The sequence below is a fragment of the Orbicella franksi genome, chromosome 8 (assembly GCF_964199315.1).
Source record: "Orbicella franksi chromosome 8, jaOrbFran1.1, whole genome shotgun sequence".
Lineage (NCBI taxonomy): Eukaryota > Metazoa > Cnidaria > Anthozoa > Scleractinia > Merulinidae > Orbicella > Orbicella franksi.
In genome coordinates, this window is record NC_138152.1 from 28,604,011 (window position 1) to 28,624,250 (window position 20,240).

Sequence of the window (20,240 nt, forward strand, 5' to 3'; positions counted from 1 at the left end):
TCAACCCTTGAGCGACTCTTGTCCATTGCCTAGTTCCTAGGTCTCGATACTTCTCCGCGGTCAATCCAGTTTGGGTCACGTGGTCCAGCCGTTCGTCTCAGGTAAGGCCCCGTTTACACTAAGCTGGAGAAATTTGAAAATGCAGCTTTATTTCTACGGTTAGGCCTACCGTCCACACTAATCTGTCACGAAAACGGAGCGTTTCGACTAAAACGGCTTTAAACGGGAGGAATTTGAAAACGCGGGCTTTGCGTTTAATGTGGACGGACAACATTTTGAAAACGGAGCTTTAAGAAAACGATGACGTCTCGATAATCACGTGATTTCCCTGTTTGAGTTTTCCTCAAACACAAATCCAAAATGACCGGTGATTGTTGCGTTTGCAAAATTCTCCGGCGTATTGTGCACGGAAAACATTTGATGCGTTTTCAGAGTGAAAACGCCGTTTTCAAATTTACGTAGTGCGTAACGGGCCTATAAGTCACCGAAATAAATTGACCGCGAAGGCCCTCCAGAAACTAACCCGAAATCCGTAGGCGTTTGCCTCCGTTCGCTAAACCAATCAGATTGCTTACTTCTAGTTCGTTTTTCGTTAATTTGTATTTTTCGTTCATGTTATCATTTCAACGTCGAATAGTGTTAAAAGCTGCTCTCTTCATCCGCAGTCCAACACGCAAAATCATGATTGTACACAGCAGTGGGTACAAAGTTTATTTACAATAGTTTACAGAAGGCTTGAATAGACTATGTTTGATGAAAATTCAAATTATTATAAAAACAGACCAGCTTTGCTTTTGCTGCAGTCATTCGTTCAAATGAACTGACAATGTCATAATGCACACAGCTTTGAACCAATCGCAACACGTGTGCAGCACTATCTTGGTATATGACTTTCGTGCTCAAATTCTCGATGAGAAGAGGAACTTCAGTTTCACAGGATATGAAAGGTTTCGATATCTATTCTTGAATTTTTCTTTCAATTTTAAAATAATGGATATGTAAAATGTTCATATACGTGGGATTTTCTCTGTGTAAGGAAAAACAAAAGTATCATAGATTTAATCATATGTTCAAAAACTTCCTCTTCCGCTAGCTTAACCATGTTTCTCTTTCGACGTACAGAATCTCGAACCAACCAGTTTCTTCTATTGTCATCCAAGTTCTACGTCCCATGCCCCTCAAGTAATCTCAATTCAACACGAGAGGGGTAAGGCAGTTTTTTTCTCCGTTGGCTTCTCCACTAAGGTTATCATTCGTCCACTTTTACAAACACTTTGGGTCGGGAGAAAATTTTGATAGCACTTTCTATTTCGGAAAGTTTCCTTTCAAGTTCGGCTTTTGTTGTCTTTACACGCAGTGTGTCTACCCGTACAGGAAGTGCGTTTAATTGGGTAAGAAGCTCTGTCTGATCTGGAAGAAAAAGAAACAAAAACAATAAAATTGGAAAGAAATTATAATTGTAAATTGGCGCCTGGGATTGAGGTTGGTTGTGAGGCAGACATTACTTGATTCTTGACACAAGCTAGTGGAAAACGTTTTTTGAGTTCTCCTACATGTCACAGGAGCTTAACCTAAGACCTTCAACAGATCAATCAAACGTTCTAACACTTTATTAAATTACAGGAATTTCTTGGGAACCAAATTGTAGGTCATACATGTATAACTACGTTACATCATTTTTACGGTGTACCAAAATGTGTTAAAAGTAGAAAATCTCAGATAACAGAGGTAGTTTAGCACAGAACTTAAGACTAGGAAAGAAAAAAGGGCAAATTGCCTGGCTGTGAGGTTGATTCTGCCTACCTGGTTTGACAATGTAGAGGAAAGTTCTCCTTATAAAGAAGTTGATTTCAAAAAGTTTTGACACCCGGTAAAAATAGGTACTTAAAGGGTACATGTGTGGGATACGTGGATCCAGAATGCAATGCAATCTTTGCAACTCATTTACATTAACGGACACGAACAGATGACAATAGTGTGGGATACCTGATACCACACTAAAACCAGTTGCTTTTCTACTAAAAATGTTGAAAAATGATAGATTTAAAGGCTAGAAAAGTCTACATTTTACAATTTTGTTGTTGTCAGAACCAAACACTCGATATAGTACTCATACTTGTCAGCAGAAACTTCTGCGACTTACTCTTTTGAAGGCTAGCCAATGTCTGTAGTCGTTCTTCCCTTGGCATTAGCGTGTGTCCAGGGGGGACACTGGGATCTGGCATGTTAGCAATTCTTATCGCTTCTTCTTCCTTCCATTGTTGTTGACGAACTTTAAGGCTGAAAATAATCATATTCATGGCATTGAGCATGGTTGCTTTCTTTGAAACTCAAAATCCTAATTCTCCTGAACGAATCATATACACAAGTTTCTATTTGGGTTTTGAGAAGTACGTAGTACATCATGAAAGTTCTTCAATCATTACTAACAAGTTCCAAACTAGTGAGAAGCATGCTGACCTGATGGCTATTGCACTGGACTGAGCCATTCAGGTTTTAGTGCTGGCTTACGCCAAGGTATTTTATTCTTGGGGAGACAATTTACTCTAGCAATGTCTCTTAGGACAATGCGTCAGAATGGTGGGGAGACCTGTGATGACCTAGCATCCCATCCAGGGATCCTAGCAAGTCTTTTACCAACTGCTACATTTAGCACTTTTCCTTTCACCTCCAAGAATTGGGTGGAACAACAAGAATCACCACGCAGTAACACATGTGACTGAAGAGGCTGCAAGAGTGAGCCAAGCCAAACTCGCAGGTTATCTATTGCTAGAATACACCATTACATACAGGATGCCGTCTTGAATTTATATAAGAACAAAATTAATTCTCAAACCTAATTTTAACAAAGTGTTGTAACCATGTAAAGATAATTTAGATTTTGAGCCTGTATACTCACTACTTGGGTACTTTTCCTCTTTGATAACGTTTCTCCTCTTCCTGCTTCTTGGCTGCTAACTTCTCGGCTGCAACCACTGAGGGTGGGCGTGGTCTGAGAGGTGAGGGAGCATGGCGAACATTTTGACCAATATGATTGACATTTTTCACTTGTGGTTTGTGCTGCAATAATAAACGACAATAATCAGTGAGGAGAACATGTTATAACAGACATACAAATCTAGATCAAAACTCTAGCAGCTCACAGAACCATATACCCACATAACAGTCATACCTGTTATCAGTTACAATGTATAACACTTCACTGAATCTCTACTTTCTTTAGGCAGGGCATTTGTCCACAATTTTTGATGAAAACAGTGGTGAACAACAACTTAAGATCTGCCATTTTCTAAGTATTCCATGACCCGTACGAACCCTGCTGTATAAGCTGTAACAACAATTACAACATCAACAAGCTTTATTTCCCCTTGTTCTCACATACCGGTATATATTTTTACAAAATTAATACTTTATATTAATAGAATTAGGGGCAGTGGCTTCCTGAAATAACTAGAGAGTTAAAAAGAGCAGGCAGCTTAGGTCTTAATACAAATTTAGGTCAGTACACACACCTATTATATGGTTAGCTCCGTGAGCGGACAAGATGAATCAAATCCTGCATTGTGATTGGCTACCCGAGCGAGCAAGATGGAGCTATCTTGCCTGCTTGGGACTACCTGCCATATCCTGCAAGAAAAATTTCCCCAAAAGCCATATAATAAATCCTTTATTGACCAAGCTTGTTCGGTCAAGATGGCTGGATATTGGCCTCCGTCTCGGTCCATAAACTCGCAAAAAAAGAACTTGGCCAATATCTAGCCATCTTTTTTTCACACTTGGTCAATAACCCATATATACAAAACAGAACACATAGTGAGCACTAAATAAATACTGTTCGCCCATGAATCTCACACCGCTGAGTAAACTGGATAGACTTTTGTGTCCTCAGCAACTGATGCTCACCTCTTTAGCAATAGTTGCCTTAGGAACAGTCAACTTCATCTCGCGTGGAATAACAGGCTCACATGATGTGGGTCGGTCCTTGACTGGAGGACCATTTCTTGAACCAGCTCGAAGAAATGTTGCAGAGTTCGATCTCTGTAGAGGGGGAGGAGGAGCCTATATACAATAGTGACAAAGGAAAAAACTGACTTAAAATATGAAGGCATACATAATGTACATGTATACCATAGAATTCCAATAACCTCCACTCCCCTTCCCCCTGTAGCCTTTCGATCGGAAAAATATAATAATCAAAGCATAAAATGAGACTTCTATCAGGTGTAAAAATCCACAGAATCATCTCCTTCCTTCTGAAAAGAAAATAAAAAAATCCTTCTGTTGAACTCACATCCTTACATTCTGAGTAGAAAACATTCCAAGTAGAACTTGATTTGCTGGGGTGTAAATTAAGGAGGCAAAGAAAAATGTCAGTGCCCCATATTTACATAATTAGTTTTTGTTGTTGTTGTTGTTGTTGTTGTTGTTGTATGTGGCAAAATTGTTTTCTAATCCTCATTTTGCAAAACACAAGTTACAATTTTTCTTTTCTTAACTTGGGCAATCTTAGAAACAAAAGGATTAACCAGACAACAAAATTTTACAAACCTTGATTTCGTGTGCCACTTTCGAGTCAACATGATCAAACTTTCCTGGCTTATAAACCGCTTTCACTGGTTCATTAGTGCCAGATTCTCGTTGCTTTTCTCGATTTGCCTTCTGGATTTCCTTAATCCGATGCACATTTTCCTTTGCAAAATTCTTGGATTGTGCCGAGGCTACAAAGAGACATTGTAATGAATCAGCTCAGGAAAGACAGACTTTATGTTATCCTTTCACAAAGCCTCTCCCAACATAGGTGTGCTTTATTTGGATTGTTCAGTACAGTGATCATGTGATCAGGAAATTATGTGAAACAAGTATTACTCTCACAATACTGAAACATTAAAACTAACCTTACCTTAACCCTACAGCTTTGCCTGATCAGGTCTTACATATAACTACAAATCTCCCATTCGCACTCTGTCACGTTAATTCTAGTATGAGCACGAGTTCGTCTATGGTACCAAGTAATTTGATAGCATGACCAATTTAATATTAGCTCAGTAATTGACCAGTCTCTTGCTTATTAATCATTTAGTTAATCTGAGATACAAACACACAAATGAGTGTGAAGTCCGAGATAAAATTTAACTTAAATCAAGTAACGGTCCATATAAGAAGGAAAACACCACATGGCAAGGAATGCAAATAGGTGCTAACTTTTGTGCAACTTTGCTATTGTTGTATCGTACTTCTGACTGGTTCAATCAGCAAAATCTAACAAAACTTCAGAAAGCTGTACATGTGCTTATCTGCAACTGATCAACTATCTTTCTTTCAACAAAACTTCTTCTGAGTCTAAATACCACAGCAATCCTATGTAGGGAACATTGGAAAATTGGAAACTTTTATTGTTTTTGTTTATGACTGTTGTGATTGGTTGAAATGTTTCAACACAAAGGAAACTACCTTTCAAAATAGAGTTTAAATACATTTTATTTCATAAACCTGCTTTCCATCAGTTGATACATTCTCCGTATGAAAGCACAACCATTTCAATGTGGGGAAAGCATATTGCCGCAGAACAATAGAAAATGTGACAGTTCTAATCTGGATCATTACTTAAGGTCATTCCCCAGTATTACATTGCGCATCCCTACTGCGCATAATTTCAAGCGTGATTAGCATGTGCGCATTAAAAAATGGTGGCTTTTTCTTTACGGCTGGATCTCGTATAGAGGTAAATCGTCATTTTCTCGCAAAAGAGTATGGTGACCTATCATTTTTTTCTGTTGTTTTGAATTGAGTAATAGATTTCTCTGTGTAAAATAAATATGGACAATTCTCAGTGTAGAACAAAACCATTCGTCGGAAACGTAAATTTAGCAAGCAATCGTGACTACAATCATGGTGCTATTATAAGGATTTATTGGGTATAAACAAGGTGCTGTTGCTCCTAAACGAACATGGGGATCCCTCATTTTTATTTCAAAATTTAAGTTCCTCTACTATAACCAATCAATAGGCAAAGTTTCACAAAAATCTCAGTGCAGATTCTGTTTCAGTGGAATGACCTTAATAGCGTCAAAAACCTTTTTGACATCTCACGAGATGTGAGCATATTCATGGCTTCAAATGTAAACACTCCATTGAGAATGATCAGCAAGTGTCGTTTACAAACACACCGATCTTCACTTTACTGTCAGAAGACGAGATATTCTTCTGGGATTTACATGGGCAAGGGTCTGAAAGTGTTTTTACGCTGAAACTGTACGTTCTAAGTGCATTGTAAGCTAATATGAGCTTAACTATGACTTACAGGGTCTTGATCCGATAGAGTATGGTCTTCCTTGAGGATTAAACAACTGCGCCAGAGTTCCCTGGTTCTTGATTGCATTAGAAAGCGCTTCGGGCTTCACTCGTGCTTTCGGTAGCCTTTCTGCATAGACTGGACTGTATCTATCAGCGCTAGAAGGCCTTCGTGTATCAAATCCAGGGTCTGTAGGTATCGTCCAAGTCGAAAGCATTTTCTAGTTCACGACTTGAGATTTCCTTTAGTATCAATCGATTGACGACAGATCGCGAAATTTTATCCCTGGATTTTCATGGGTCATAGTTCCGTTTGGTTCTGAACGTTTTACGATGCAAGTCCACGAAGAATTTCACCACGATTTTCTCGGGTTTTCAACAACAAAAGCTTACTTCCTACATGTATTTTCCGTTGGTATGCTAAACAACTAAAGCATGTCCCACAAGGCAACGGAGGCATGTTGCCATGTAACCGCTGTACACAGAAATCGCTCGCTTGAATTACCCGGTTCGTACCCAGGAAACGGATCATCCAGGATCTGCTCGTGCATTTAAATCCAAGATGGCGGCTTGACTAGCCCGCGTAACAGACGTTTCCTTTCCTTTCCAGGCGGAGAGATCGAACAAGCGATCGAGCAAACGGGCGAGCTAAGGAACACGCCTGGGGTGAGAAAAGAAATGGGGAGAAGTGGGGAGGGGCTTCACCCCCTCCCCCTGCTCCTTAGTTTTTGCACTCGCTCTCGCGTGCTTTTTTGGAAACGGCTTGACCGGCTTTCATTTTTTTACGATTTTGTGGTTTCTTGCACGATATGTAATAAAAAGTTGCCGAAAAAAATAAATTTCCCACAACAGGGTAGGGCTACAAAATCTGAGAGAATACAAACAAACGTTAACATGGTTAAGGTCAGTGTTTCGCCATTTATCTTGCATTTGCGCGCCGTCTGGAGCCCTAGAAAATAAATCCCTGCGATAAAAAGGTAGGGCTATATACCCTCCCCCTCCGCAGTCCCTGCCCAAAAATTTTCTCCGCTAAAAATTTACTACACTGGCAAAAACATATAATGGTAATTGAATTGAGTGCAGTGCAATTTGTACAGGTAATCATACGGTTTCGAGTTCAATTTGGAATTAACCCACAAGTGAAAATTAATTCTAAATTGAACGAGGAAATCCGTATGATTACTTATTACGTCTGAAAATCATACGCGTGATTTGAAAATCGAACGAGCGTGCAGCGCGAGATTCGATTTGAAATCACAAGTATAATTTTAGGTCAAAATTGTACTCCACTTTATTACATTCGCTTTGAAATCGCACAATTTCATAGCCGAAATACAAGAATTTCGTTAGTACCAAAATTTGCCAAACAATAGCTTTTTTGTCTTTCAGTCTCCTGGAATGTGATTCTTTAGTTTGAAAAAGCCTTGAAATCTGATTGGTTGTTTCGTTTTCGTATTCCATTCTCATTGGTCAGGAAAAAGATTCAATTTAGAGCAAAAAATAGTGCAATTCGTGAATAAATCACCCTGCTGAGAGCCATTTAAAGGCTAGAGGGGATTATTTCAGGCTCAGAGTTAGTTATAGCTAGCCCGGGCTAGCTAGTTATTGTCGCTGAGAGTTAGTATAGTCTGCAGTTTACACTTATCGACAGAAAGAAATACAGATGCCGCTAGCTTAGAAAAAAGTTTTTGGTTAACTAACTTTTCTATCCAAAGATTTATTCTGCCTATGACGAAAAGGGTCCAAAACACAGAGCAAATGCGGTTGTTGATTTAGTTTTTATAAAGAGTTTATTTCTTAAGTTATCAATTTTACAATTTGCGAATAACTGTCCTCCAAGCTGCAATTTTATTACTAGCTAATATTTCCACTAGACTTATTTTTCGTCCCAGCCTCATATTAGACCTACGTTTATATCAAAAGACCTGACAAACTAAAACGAACTCGCAAAAGGCGGAACAAATGTAGAAATCACGTCTGAAATTATTTATCATCATTCGTTGGGGTCAAGGCTGCATTTGCGGCGGAATTCTTGTCCACGAATATGTAACCACTTATTGGCAACTGAAAAAGAACATCAAAGAAAAACATTGTGCTGTTAAATATGCTGTAAAGTGTTTTAAAAACAATCAGTGAAAGTTCTAGCACAGCGTGTCCCTTACTTCTGTTTTCCCGCGCTTTACACTGGTCATGTGTCTAGCTTCGAGCGGTGATTGGCTTACTGCATTACTTACGTGCTGCAGTGGGTCACCTAGTCTCCGTGACAGCCTCCTTTTGGGGTCCACCAACTAGGAAATGGGGAGGGAGGTGGAGGGAACATTGTGTGACCACCCAGAAAGACAGCTTTGAAGGAGACTATGGGTCACCGAGATATCATAACTTGGCAGAGAGGTCTTGTATTAATAATTACGCAATGAGTCCGAGTTCTCTGACAGCAAATAGTCAAGGAGGGCCAGAAGAGTTGACTACGAAGGGCAACCAAGCAATTTACCATTTAAATGTGGGAAGGATGGGGTGGGACGGGACGGGACGGGAAAAGGGCCCTAGGGACGAGGTTGAACGAGGGGAAGTAGACAGATTTTTTTAATGAACGCTATAAAGGTCAACAGATAATAATCATAAACCTACAAAATTTAGTTATTTTCTAAGCCATAAATCAAGAAAAATTGTCTCTTTCAATGGATATACATGCGAAATAATTCGAGGATGAAAAATTCGCAGATTTCAAATAGAACACGTCGATTGACTTTCCAGTAGCCAGAAAATAATTGCATTTAACGCGGAATTAACCTTTGTCAGTTTTAGATCTGACTTGCCTTAGCTTAGCTTGACCTCTTAAAATATTTTAATTTCGTTTTGTTTCCTATTGGCCGATCAAACTTTGGGGGAAGTAGGCACCAATCCCATTTACAGACTCACCCCATTTATTTCCGCAGAGGACTGGGCATGCCGCATGCTCTGTTTCGTAATCTCCTTTCCCTGATCTCTTGAGGTTATACCAGAACGCTGCATCACCCTGTAAACACGTCAGGAAATGACGTTAAAAGCTAGTATAATGGAATCAAGAAAGTGGAACAAAACAGGTCTGACAAAACCGGTCTGACAGGCTTTCAAAGTTTCTTACCATCGACGGACTCACAAAAGTTTTCGCTTTCGTAAATACTGTGTAACCTCCCCTGTTGACGTCATTAAGCTATAGAACCAAGCAGAAAAGTAGATTTTTATGTCAGTTAGCATTTTTCGAGATCCAACAACTTTTTCTCATTCTTAGAAAAAGAAAGTAAATTACTTTACTTTTTATTTAATTTGCTATTTTTTTTAATGTGAACCGATGGCTAGGTCTGTGATGGGGTTGTTCTAAAGCCAACTGAAACTTTAAAATTCAGCAAGCGAAACAGACGTACGAGTCTAACAGCTCTTAATAGAAACGAAACAAAAAAAATTGAAATATTTTGACAAATTATGAGTCTTGCCCTATGAATAATGGTTCTAAGATTCAGGTTTGTTTCTGGGTAGAATATAGAATTACTTTCAGAATGTAAACTTTTTTTTTCCTTACATAAATAAGAACTGTGGCGACTCGGTTTCCATTCGGAGAGACATCTAAGGGTGAGCCTGGGTCCTAACAGTCGAAACAAACAATTAGTCGGTACACAATTATATACTCTTGACTGGCGATCTAGTGATCTCAGAAGGTAATGTTTTGCTAAAGAACACTATACATTGACTCTAGCACTGCCCAGACCTGGGCAATTTAATCTCGAGAGTAGCGCTTTAGCTATGACATAAGACTACCGTGACTCTCGCGAAAGGAACTGGATACTAAAATAAAGCAGTTTTCAATAGGCCATATTCGTATTCCCGGTATTGGACTGGAACTAGCTTGCAACTCAGGCTAATGTGGGGAGTCTTTTCAAATGCAAATGCATGAATCTCTTTGTAAGATATTCCCCCGCCCAACGCCCCCCCCCCCCCCCCGAGCCTCCATTCCAAGCTAGTTCCAGTACGATACCGAGGATACGAATATAGTCAATTGAGTGTCGTTAAGCCAAGACCCAAGCTCTGATCATTCTGGCTAATTACAAAGGACGCAGACAATCCAGTGAACCAATGAAAACTTGAAGCAAATACATGTAGGTGACGCGAAGCGCGGGAAAATGTGGGCTAGCGAGTCACGATTAGTTTTAGTTTTACTTCTAATCGAAAGTTATCAACTTAATCTTGCGAAGTCAGGATTCACCGCTCAATATTTGGACGAGAGTCAATTAAAATTTTCTCTTTTCAGTGTGTTGTTAAAGAGTATATTATTATACAAAGGCTACTTACTCCAAAATCGAGGTGAAATTCATACTGACCGGCCATTCCATAGTTTGCGATCTGGTTGGTAGAAAAAACTTTTGTTTAGAGCATTGAGCATGGAAACCGAAGAAGTACATACATGTTAAAGGTGAATCAGTCCTCTCTATGTACCTTGTAAAATTAGCAAAATTAGTCAAATTTTATCGCGGTCTTTTCTAATTGGTTAAATTCTAGGTTATTACTGTTCTCATGAGTAAATCTCAGCGCCTGTAAAATAAATGACATATCTTGTATGTTAAGTTCTGAATAAAAGATATCTGTATTGATGCTTTACCTGCAATGGTTCTGCAGTACTCATTTCCAGTCCTGTCACGGCCCCAATCCGACGGTTCACCCTTGCAACGACCTCGTCATCCTCGTTTTCAAGCCAAGCGCTGTATTTTGGAACCATTTTTTCAGTAAATCACATAGTCATATGGCTCACATTTTATAATAAAACAGCACGCAATTTGTACGAGCAGTCGATCACCGTTTGCTTCATACCAGCGGTCAAACGCATCGCATGCGCATTTCCTGCTGTCATTCCCACCTAAACCATTCTCGTCCCTAGAGCCTCTGTTTCTTTAACGACATTTTAGAACGAGTAACACTGGGAACGAGAATGCCCCAAAACGGTCACTGTTAGAGGTATCTCGAATTTGTAAAATACTCCATTTACAGGCCAAAACTCAAGAAATTTACTGAAAACTTACGCTTTGTGCATCAAATCTGCACAGCAGATTTATTTCAATTGTTGTCCATAGCGTCGTATTTTCATTTTCCTTTGTATTTCCGGTACGTTTTCTGACAGACATTCTTGCCGTTTTGTTTCAATCAACTTCAAGATGGCAAAGACAGACGTATCAAATGTTTTCACTCCACACTACCTCGGAGGAATTTAAAAACGCAACAATCACCGGTCATTTTGGATTTGTGTTTGAGGAAACCTCGGTCAGGAAAATCACATGATTACCGTCATTATATCGTGACGTCATCGTTTTCGAAAAGCTCCGTTTTCTAAATGTTTTCCGTTCACACTAAAAAGCAAAGCCGCTGTTTCCAAATTCCTTCAGTTTGAAGAAAAGTCTCGTTTTCGTGACAGATTAGTGTGGACGTGTGAACGGTAGGCCTAACCGTAGAATTAAGGCGCGTTTTCGAATTCCTGCGGTGTAGGGACGGGGCCTAAATTGTTGCGTTTGAACGTTGCGCGCCTGTTTATATTATAAAGGATTAAATGGACATAATAAGTAATGAATGTAGTGGTTATCAGAAAACTTATTGACTCACTCTCTCATAGCCTGCGCAGCAAGCGTCCCCGTATACAAGACGAACCGGAAATCGAGCCTCACGAAAAATGGGGCGAGAATTGCTCTCGCCCCATTTTTGGCGCGGCTTGAATGCGAAAAAGGTCTTTCGCGCGGCGCAATGAAAAAGAACGCCTAATTAATCGCAGATTAGACCCGATTTCGCTCGGCTGGCTATACGCAGGATAACTCTCTCACCTCCTCACTCTCTAATTTCTTAAAGTGCACTGATACAGATTAAAACAGTCACCTTTTGCTTACTCTATAATGTGCGTTTTCCAGCACTCCGGTTTTTTTGTTAAACACAGTTGCTCTTCTTAGCTGTCAAATCAAGCCAAAACAAAGCGTCAGCTACTGGGAATCAAATGATAAATTTAGCAGCATTATAAAGGGTAAACCTTTAAGTAGAGTTTTCCAGATAGGAAGCCAATTTCCATGAGATCTGTGAGAGAGGTGGGTATCTTAAGTAGAACACAGGACTATCCTTGAAGAGATCCCGGGCTGACAAAGGGATTTTGCACGTAGGGCGTGAGATTTACCCCAGGGACGGAAGAAACGCCCCTTCCTCCATCGTTTTAACCGTAGTATTACCACGGTTGAAGTAGCTGAAGTTCCCATTTTATTCTGCCCTATACTCATGATTGATAACCACAGTTATTTTGCCCTTACGCTAGTTACGCAGCATATATTTCAAGAAAATTTTAGATTGTTGTTTCAAACCATGCGTAGTTCATGTGTTATGTTTGTTGCCGCTGTTTGCATTTTATTTCTTGTTAAATTGAAATGGTCAAAGAACAAGAGCGTTTATGATAGATTTCATGGCTTGTAGAATAATAGGTCTACCCCTTGTCTCGTGTGAACCCCCTAACAAAACGCCATAATCTACCAAGCAATAGAACAGTTTCACTCACGTGGCCAGCAGCCATACAAATTTATTGAAACAAAGAATGTGCCTCCCTAAGAAAAGAGTTCAACTCCCATAGTATTGGTTTGGAACATCAATATGGCCGCCGTTTTATTGTTCTTGTACACAAATATGGCTGCCGTGACGTCATGTATGTGAAAACGCTCTTTACTTTCCCAATCTTGTTCCCAGGCTCTGTCTTCTTTGCCTCTCTTAGGAGGCAAACGAGAGAGAGCCTGGGAACGAGGTTGATACTTTCCCTACAGTTCGTATTTCAGCATACCCTGGGCGTGGCGACTTCCTTGATTCTGTTAGCCTCCGCTGTGCTCAGAAGGTTTCTAAAGATGATAAGACGGGGTCGACGCCAAACCATTTCTACTTTAACAGGTCTGATCATAAGCAAAGGGTTCTTCTTCCCGTGATACCAACAAATCAGATTTCCTTGCGGAGTACTCTAAGTCAGAAATGGAAAGGAAAAAACAGTTACGAGCTCAGTTAGTGAAATGTTCTGAAATTCACTGCTTCGCCATACTCGGCGAACATTACAAAGGATGGAAATTTTCTTTTAAGCAACTTCCAGTCGTCACCGAACAAAATTTCTTGCCACATGTTATGGAATTCGCTGCTTTTGTATTTTCAAAACATTTTTACTCGGCAATATCTACCTAAGGGAGGTCCACTTTTTACAGATATCGACCTTCGGGAGGTATTTCGCCAGCTCGTAAAATGTCGGTCCGACGTTTTTCCATGCAAATTTTCCCGAAAGTAATCCGTTTTTATCTTCTCCAATTTTGCCGATTCATGTCCCTTTTTGGCTGTCAGGTCTCTGTTTCGTTTGGGTTTTTCTACCGTTTTAAGCCGCTATTGTGATATTTCAGTTAATTCTGAAGCAAATTCATCCACTCAAAAACTGCTTAAAATTGCTTGACCTAATCTCTTTAAGCATTTCCCATTCTCCTATCACAGACTGCGATAATAAGAAGCAGTTGGGTTTGCTGTGGCTATTCGAAGTTGGTTTACAGATGTCATTCCAATTATAGAAGCCATTACTGCAGAACAAATGGAAAGAAGAGAGAGGACTGGTACCTTGCTCGTATCGCCCCTGCACAGGCTCGCGTATTCTCCACTTGTAAAAGTAGTCGTGGTAATTTCTTCTTCTTTCGCCTTTATTTGCTCATGGGTGTCACGTGTGTTTTGTTCAGCAGCTCTTCTGTAGTGCATAACATTCTCTTTTGCCTGGGTGCTGTTGGGAGCTGTTTAAAAACATGTGAACAGTTTTTATTTCTGAAAAAACGAAGACTATAGGCCGCAAGCGCACTTTAAAGTGGAATAAAGAAATAAATAAAATATCTTACCCAGTTGCACTATTTCCAAGGTAAGATTAAGAGCTCGCTCGGGGTTTCCTTTCTATATATAAAAAGATAGAAGACAAAATCATTCAAGTCAATATTATTTTTCAAACCCTCGATTTTTCGAACCTCTCGAAAACTCGAATCAAAAGACGTTCCCCTGCCCTAGGTCGAACACTTTAATTTTATCCCCAATTTCTCGAACCACCCTAATTTCACACCAATTTTCGTTTCAGTATTAATGATACCTGGGATGGCGCAGTAGTGAGAGCACTCGCCTCCCACCAATGTGGCCCGCGTTCGATTCCGGCCCCGGTGCCATACGTGGGTTGAGTTTGTTGTTGGTTCTCGCCTTACTCCGAGGGTTTTTCTCCGGGTTCTCCGGTTCTTCGCCCTCCGAAAAAACTAACATCTGCAAATTCCAATTCGACCAAGAAAGAGGCCCTGCATGAAAACCAGCTTAGGCTGATGTGTCTTCCTCTCTAAATATTGTAATTTATTGATTTATTTATGAGTGCATCACTTTCTCATTGCCAACGAAAAACACTCAAAATTTTTAATTTCTAAATAATAATTCGTTAATGAGTTCTCTGCTGTCTGTTACACATTAAAGTCCAATTTATTCGCAGCTGTTTCTTGAATTGTTTTACAAGCTCCTGGAAATAATAGCTATAAATCCTCGAACAAAACAAATCTCTAGAGCCGTACTGAAATGCACATAACCAAATTACACGTTTTAAGTTGCGCAGTGTCCACACTACGCCGGAGGAATTTAAAAAAGCAGCTTTATTTCTACGGTTAGGCCTACCGTCCACACTAATCCGTCACCAAAACGGAGCTTTTCGAAAACGCTCTTCAAACCGAGGCAATATATGAAAGTGCCAGCTTTTCATTTTCGTGTGGACGGAACTGAACATTTCGAAAACGGAGCTTTTCGCAAACGATGACGTCATAATAACCGTGTGATTTCCCTGCCCTCGTTTTTTGCGGTGTGGACGGAAAACATTTGATGCGTTCTCAGAGTGAAGCCTCCGTTTTCAAATTCTCACTCGGGTGTAATGTGGACGAGGCCCCTAATTTTTTGTTTGCGTAACGTTTAATTGAGAATCAAAGCAGCAAAGTCTGATTTTCTTACTATATATTCGATCCAAGCCAAGTACTCTAACACTTCTGTGCGATTAGCTACTCCGTCGTGTCTTCCTTGTCGTATCAGATCATCCGCCATGTTCAGCCAGGCCCTGGCCAGTCCATATCTCCCGGACTGGTAAGCTACTGTCCCCATATCAAAACAGTCTTCAGCCAATAGCTTTGGAGCCGCTCCACATCCTAAGCAGGCATTATATATTTTTTTTAACATACATGTATACTCAAAACGCATCTTGATCACAAACGCTCAACAATATAAATGTTTTGAATTTGTACAGTACGACCCAGTAAATGACAGGGACACATATAAACGAAGTTAGGATGAATAATAATGGACAGCAAGGAATGGTATTATAATATACGGACGAATTATGAAGACAGCTACGAAATTATATGCTTTTCGTAACAAAATGATAATAATAATAATAATAATAATAATAACAATATTTAACTGTTGGCAACGTTTTTTTAAATGACTTGTCCTTTCATCGGTCAAAAATTAAGAGACAAGTCTGGAGTATTCAGCAATTTATAATTAACAGACCGATAACATATCCAAGTATTTTCGCTTTTGAGAATAGACAGTTTCTCTTCAATCTTTGTACCATTTTACCTTCAACTAAAATACATTGTTTTCTTTAAGGGTTCGATGCTCCTTTCTCTTGCTACATGCAGAAACTATTTAATACAACTATTTACACCATGCCATAGAAAATACAGCCAATCAGAATACAAGAAAGCCGTTGTATATTCAACGGTATTATTAGTTCGTGTGAGTATATGATCTATCTATAGAACGCGACTTTCCCACTCCAGCCCTGTCGAGCTCATTTTCTCTCAGTTAGAGGTCGTTCTGCCTAAACTCGTTCCCAGATCTCTCGTAAGCGCCCACAAGAGACCTGGGTACGTTCTGCCATTTCTTTCCACATCAGAACCATTTTTATGGGCAAAAAGACTGTTTTCAATTACTCATGATCACTGACAAATGTCGTTTTGTTTTTGGTTTCCTTTGCTCACCTGGAATATCATTATTCACCATGTCAGGAGTAGATATGTCGTATGTGTCTTGGAGCCGAAAGAGTGCGGCCATGGCTCCTATCAAGTCCTCATTGGAGGTTGGAAACTGCCATTTGTTTGACTTCAATAGATCTTTCAAATCTACGGAAACAGAAGACAAGATTCAAACAAAAACATTTGGTTATAACATAACTAAAGCAAAGCGCGCGCTCTGATTGGTTAATTTAGCGTCTACTATTTGCCCATGGGTGTACGCTGCTGACGTGTGTGCTAACGTTTACAAAGCAAATCCTTTGACAGACATTGTTTCCAAAGTAATGGCCGACGTTCTTTTGCCAGAAATGCGAAACTGTCTTCACAGTAGTCTGAAGATGAAACTTTATCGAGTTACTGGTGTGCAGTCGGTTGTCATGAATGAATTTTCGCGCGCTTGTTTTCTCTTGTCATGTAGGACTACACGAACATTTTTTTGTGATGTAGCTCAATAAAAGGGCTTCTGTTGTTCCAGTGTCTCAATGTTATGTTATAAAACAAATGGTAAACGCCATAGCGTGCACTATTGAGTTAGGGATGCACTTGGGAGGTTTGCTAAGCACTCAAGAAGCTAGAGTCGCACTCGGCATCGCCTCGTGCGACTCTTACGCTTCTTTCGTGCTTTGCAACCTCCCGCGTGCATCCATAACTCAATAGTACACGCTATGGCGTTTCCCATTTGTTAATTCTCTCAAACTTACTTCCGAAGACTCTTACGTTTATTCAAGACTTCCGTCAATATCCAATGACGACCGAAGCCTTCCGAAGATTACTGACGATTACCCGGAGACTTGTAAAGATTTGCAGGACGTTTGAAGATATTTAGACAGAAAGTGGTTGGAAAGAGACCGGAAAGTTAACACATTTTTTTGATGGCCTCTCGAAAATTGCGGAATCAGTCATCCAATATCTTTATCAGCAGACTAAGTAATCGCATATTTTCTTACAATATATATTTTCTTAACAATATATTATGCTGTAATTTTAGTTTATAAACTTTTAATCTGGTAATGAATCTTTTGTATAAACGTAGGACTAACAGACCGAATTATGAGCATAAATGTGTCAACTGTCGTTCCCAATAGGCCAAGTTCGATAATTCTAACATGGCTTCGAGGTTAGGACAAACCTCTATATTTGGTGTTGTTTTCTTTGTATCCAAGTCTCTTTTAGAAATTGAGAGACAAAAGAAATTTTAAAAATTTACAATTTTGACCCGAAAGCCTCGGAGCCACGTTAGAATATTGATATATTCGCTCCGATCCGTTTCTCCAGACCAGGGACAGGGAAGTGCAAGGGATCTGGCAACGAGTTTTGTCGTAGACATCTTAAAACATCCTGAGCTTGCCGAATCCTCCATTAAAAAAAAAATGTGCAGCTTAAAATCACTCTTGCTACTCAAATTTCTAGACGGCACAACTATAATCATAGTCACATTAGCCTGAGAAAGATGACGTATTTCCGGCTTTCGATTGTCTCCCGCAGAAAATATTTTCGGCGGAGACTTGAGGCTGGACAGCCGGAAACACGTCTGAGGTCGCAGCCATAGTCACATGGGACAATGCCTATTTTTCCCGCGTTTTCCGGCGGCGTGTTGCATGTTTTCGCTGTGATTTCTGATTGGTCCAATGCATGATTGACGTTTGCTGTAAACAACTAAACTTCCAAGGTGACTTTGATATCGGTTTTGCAGCAGTCATTAGGCCCCACCAATCGGTTTTAAAATTGCATTGTTGAACTCGAGTGGAGATTATATTGACGAGGTTGATGCATTTAGTGTAATTCATAGAAAATACGACATGAAATATTATCTAAACTTCAAAGAAAAAACCCTAGAATATAACTGGATTATTTTTTTTTATATTGATACTCAATTGTCCATACTTTTGTTTTCAGCGTTGCAATGTTATTAGAATTTACAGGACTGATAAGTGTTGCAAATGTTCAGCTCGTGAAAAGCCATTTTACAATTTTTATGAAATATAAGATTGAAAATCGAGAAATGAATACAAATCTTGAAAAACCTAGCAGCGTGTAATAAAACAAGTATAGAAATCTAGTGATCATTAACGATGTTAATGAACGAAATAAAGAAACTTACCGTTCGAATAATCCTTGTCCAAAAATTTGCCAAGCTCGCTCCATCCGTTCGCAAATCTTTTGATAAGAGCATAAGTTGTGGTTGGATTTTCTAGAGATTTCAATCCCTCTATCTTCACCCGATTCGTCGCTTCTTTGACGCTATCAGCAAACTGCTTGATCTGTTGCAATCTTTTCTTTTCTAACTCGACAAATTTCTCGAGGCTTTCTCCAAGTTTCATTTCCAAGTTTACAACTTGTGTCATCTCTGCGATAGACGTGTAACTATCTCCTTTAGCGAAGAATTTTCGACGAAAACTTCGACAGAAAGCCAGGAAGAGAATTACACACAGCCATCGAGTGCCCATTTTGTCACCAGCAAGGTCTTACTGATTCAGGCTCGATACATGTGACCGATGAGTTTGCGCTAGCGAATTCTGAGAGGGGAAGTTTTCAAACTATTAATAATTAATCGTGAACATTTCTATACTATATTTGAAAGCAGATGGGATCTGCGCTATGTTTAGAATATAATTCTTCGATGGTTTTTAAATGGAAAGTAGTCAATATCAAGATGTAAAGTAGGAATTGGTCGCTGAAATATATTTTCCAGAATATATCACTGATTCTTTTAAACAGTGTTTGGTCGAGCCATGTGAGTGTAGTTGCGGTGAAGTTCTCAAATAGATTTTTTTTTTCTGTGGCGCAAGTTGTTTACGGGTGTTACACTGGTTTTTCTATTGTTTCAAAGACAGGCCGTGGTACTGATTCTCTTGTTAGACCCCTAGTAAACTTTAAGCGAAACGTTCAGGCAGTTGTGTAAAGACAACATCGGAAGAATTGATTTAACTAATGGATTTATCCAGCTAAGCCAATTTTGTGTGGCAAACTTTATTTTCAATACCAGCTGGAACTGATCGAAAAGGCTCTTCAAAGGCCAGCTGATACCAGCTGAAGGCCAAGTGCTTCAAAATCGTAGCTAGGGTGAAGAGGGATGTTGCGATATGATGTCTGCCAATCTTAATGAAACTGTCTTACGTGTCTTCCCTTTTTCTCAAACTATCATGCTTCAGAAAGGCAAATATTACCATCAGATCAAAACACTTACAGGTTAGAAATACAGATATATATAATAATAACTTTGCTTTGGCCTTTCCTTAAATACAGGCTGTCTCTTTTAGAATGTAGGTGGTTATTTTGGCCTTTTTTGGAATATAGGCTATTTCGCCTTCAGTTTTAGAATATAGGCTAGCCGTATTTGTTTTTAGAATATGGGCTATTTTGGCCATTGTTTAGAATATTGATTGTTTTGCTTTTTGGGATATAGGCCTAGCTTTTTTTAAAAGGCAAAAGTTGTTTGGCTTTTTTTTAGAATAAAAGGCTGGAACTCGAATATAAAGCCTGGTTCACACTTGTGAGATAAGCTCAGGCATAAGCACGAGGATGTTCACACTAGTATTTTCCTGTGCTTAGGCTTGTGCTTATACCTTTGCTTATCCGACAAGTGTGAACCAGGCTCAAGGCTTCTTGCAGGAAGGTGGGGAAGGGGAAGGCTTGATGCTTAGTTCAGTACAGTCTGTATTTATTTATTAAAACCAAACTGGATACTGATAGCAGCTTCGAGGTTATAGCAGTTTTACTGAGAATATTTACCCCGGGCGGTGGGAGGTCTGCAAATGTTTGTTGAGGCTGTGAAGCTGGGGCTGTGAAGCGACTTACCCTACATCAGACCATGTTCAAATAAAAACACACACACAAAAAAAAACATAAAAACACGCA

The 20,240-nt window shown here is 39.6% G+C and overlaps 2 protein-coding genes across 2 annotated transcripts; both read right to left on the minus strand.

The window, feature by feature from the left end:
* Positions 1–696: 696 nt before the first annotated feature.
* Positions 697–7,327, minus strand: LOC145496131 (enkurin domain-containing protein 1-like). The gene is made up of 6 exons (XM_081475770.1): positions 6,302–7,327; positions 4,549–4,718; positions 3,904–4,059; positions 2,900–3,060; positions 2,144–2,280; positions 697–1,410 (listed from the first exon to the last, which is right to left on the minus strand). Exons 1-6 carry the CDS (start codon positions 6,507–6,509, stop codon positions 1,250–1,252), a joined length of 993 nt encoding a protein of 330 aa, XP_081331896.1. The 5' UTR covers positions 6,510–7,327; the 3' UTR covers positions 697–1,249.
* A 729-nt stretch (positions 7,328–8,056) lies between these two features.
* LOC145496120 (prolyl 4-hydroxylase subunit alpha-1-like) lies at positions 8,057–19,118 on the minus strand. Its single transcript, XM_081475757.1, has 13 exons — positions 18,484–19,118; positions 16,350–16,490; positions 15,322–15,512; positions 14,193–14,244; positions 13,924–14,090; positions 13,121–13,291; positions 12,184–12,254; positions 10,925–11,024; positions 10,618–10,668; positions 9,851–9,913; positions 9,416–9,484; positions 9,211–9,307; positions 8,057–8,355 (listed from the first exon to the last, which is right to left on the minus strand). The coding sequence occupies exons 1-13, from the start codon at positions 18,827–18,829 to the stop codon at positions 8,285–8,287; spliced, it is 1,590 nt and encodes a 529-aa protein (XP_081331883.1). The 5' UTR covers positions 18,830–19,118; the 3' UTR covers positions 8,057–8,284.
* Between the last annotated feature and the right edge of the window lie 1,122 nt (positions 19,119–20,240).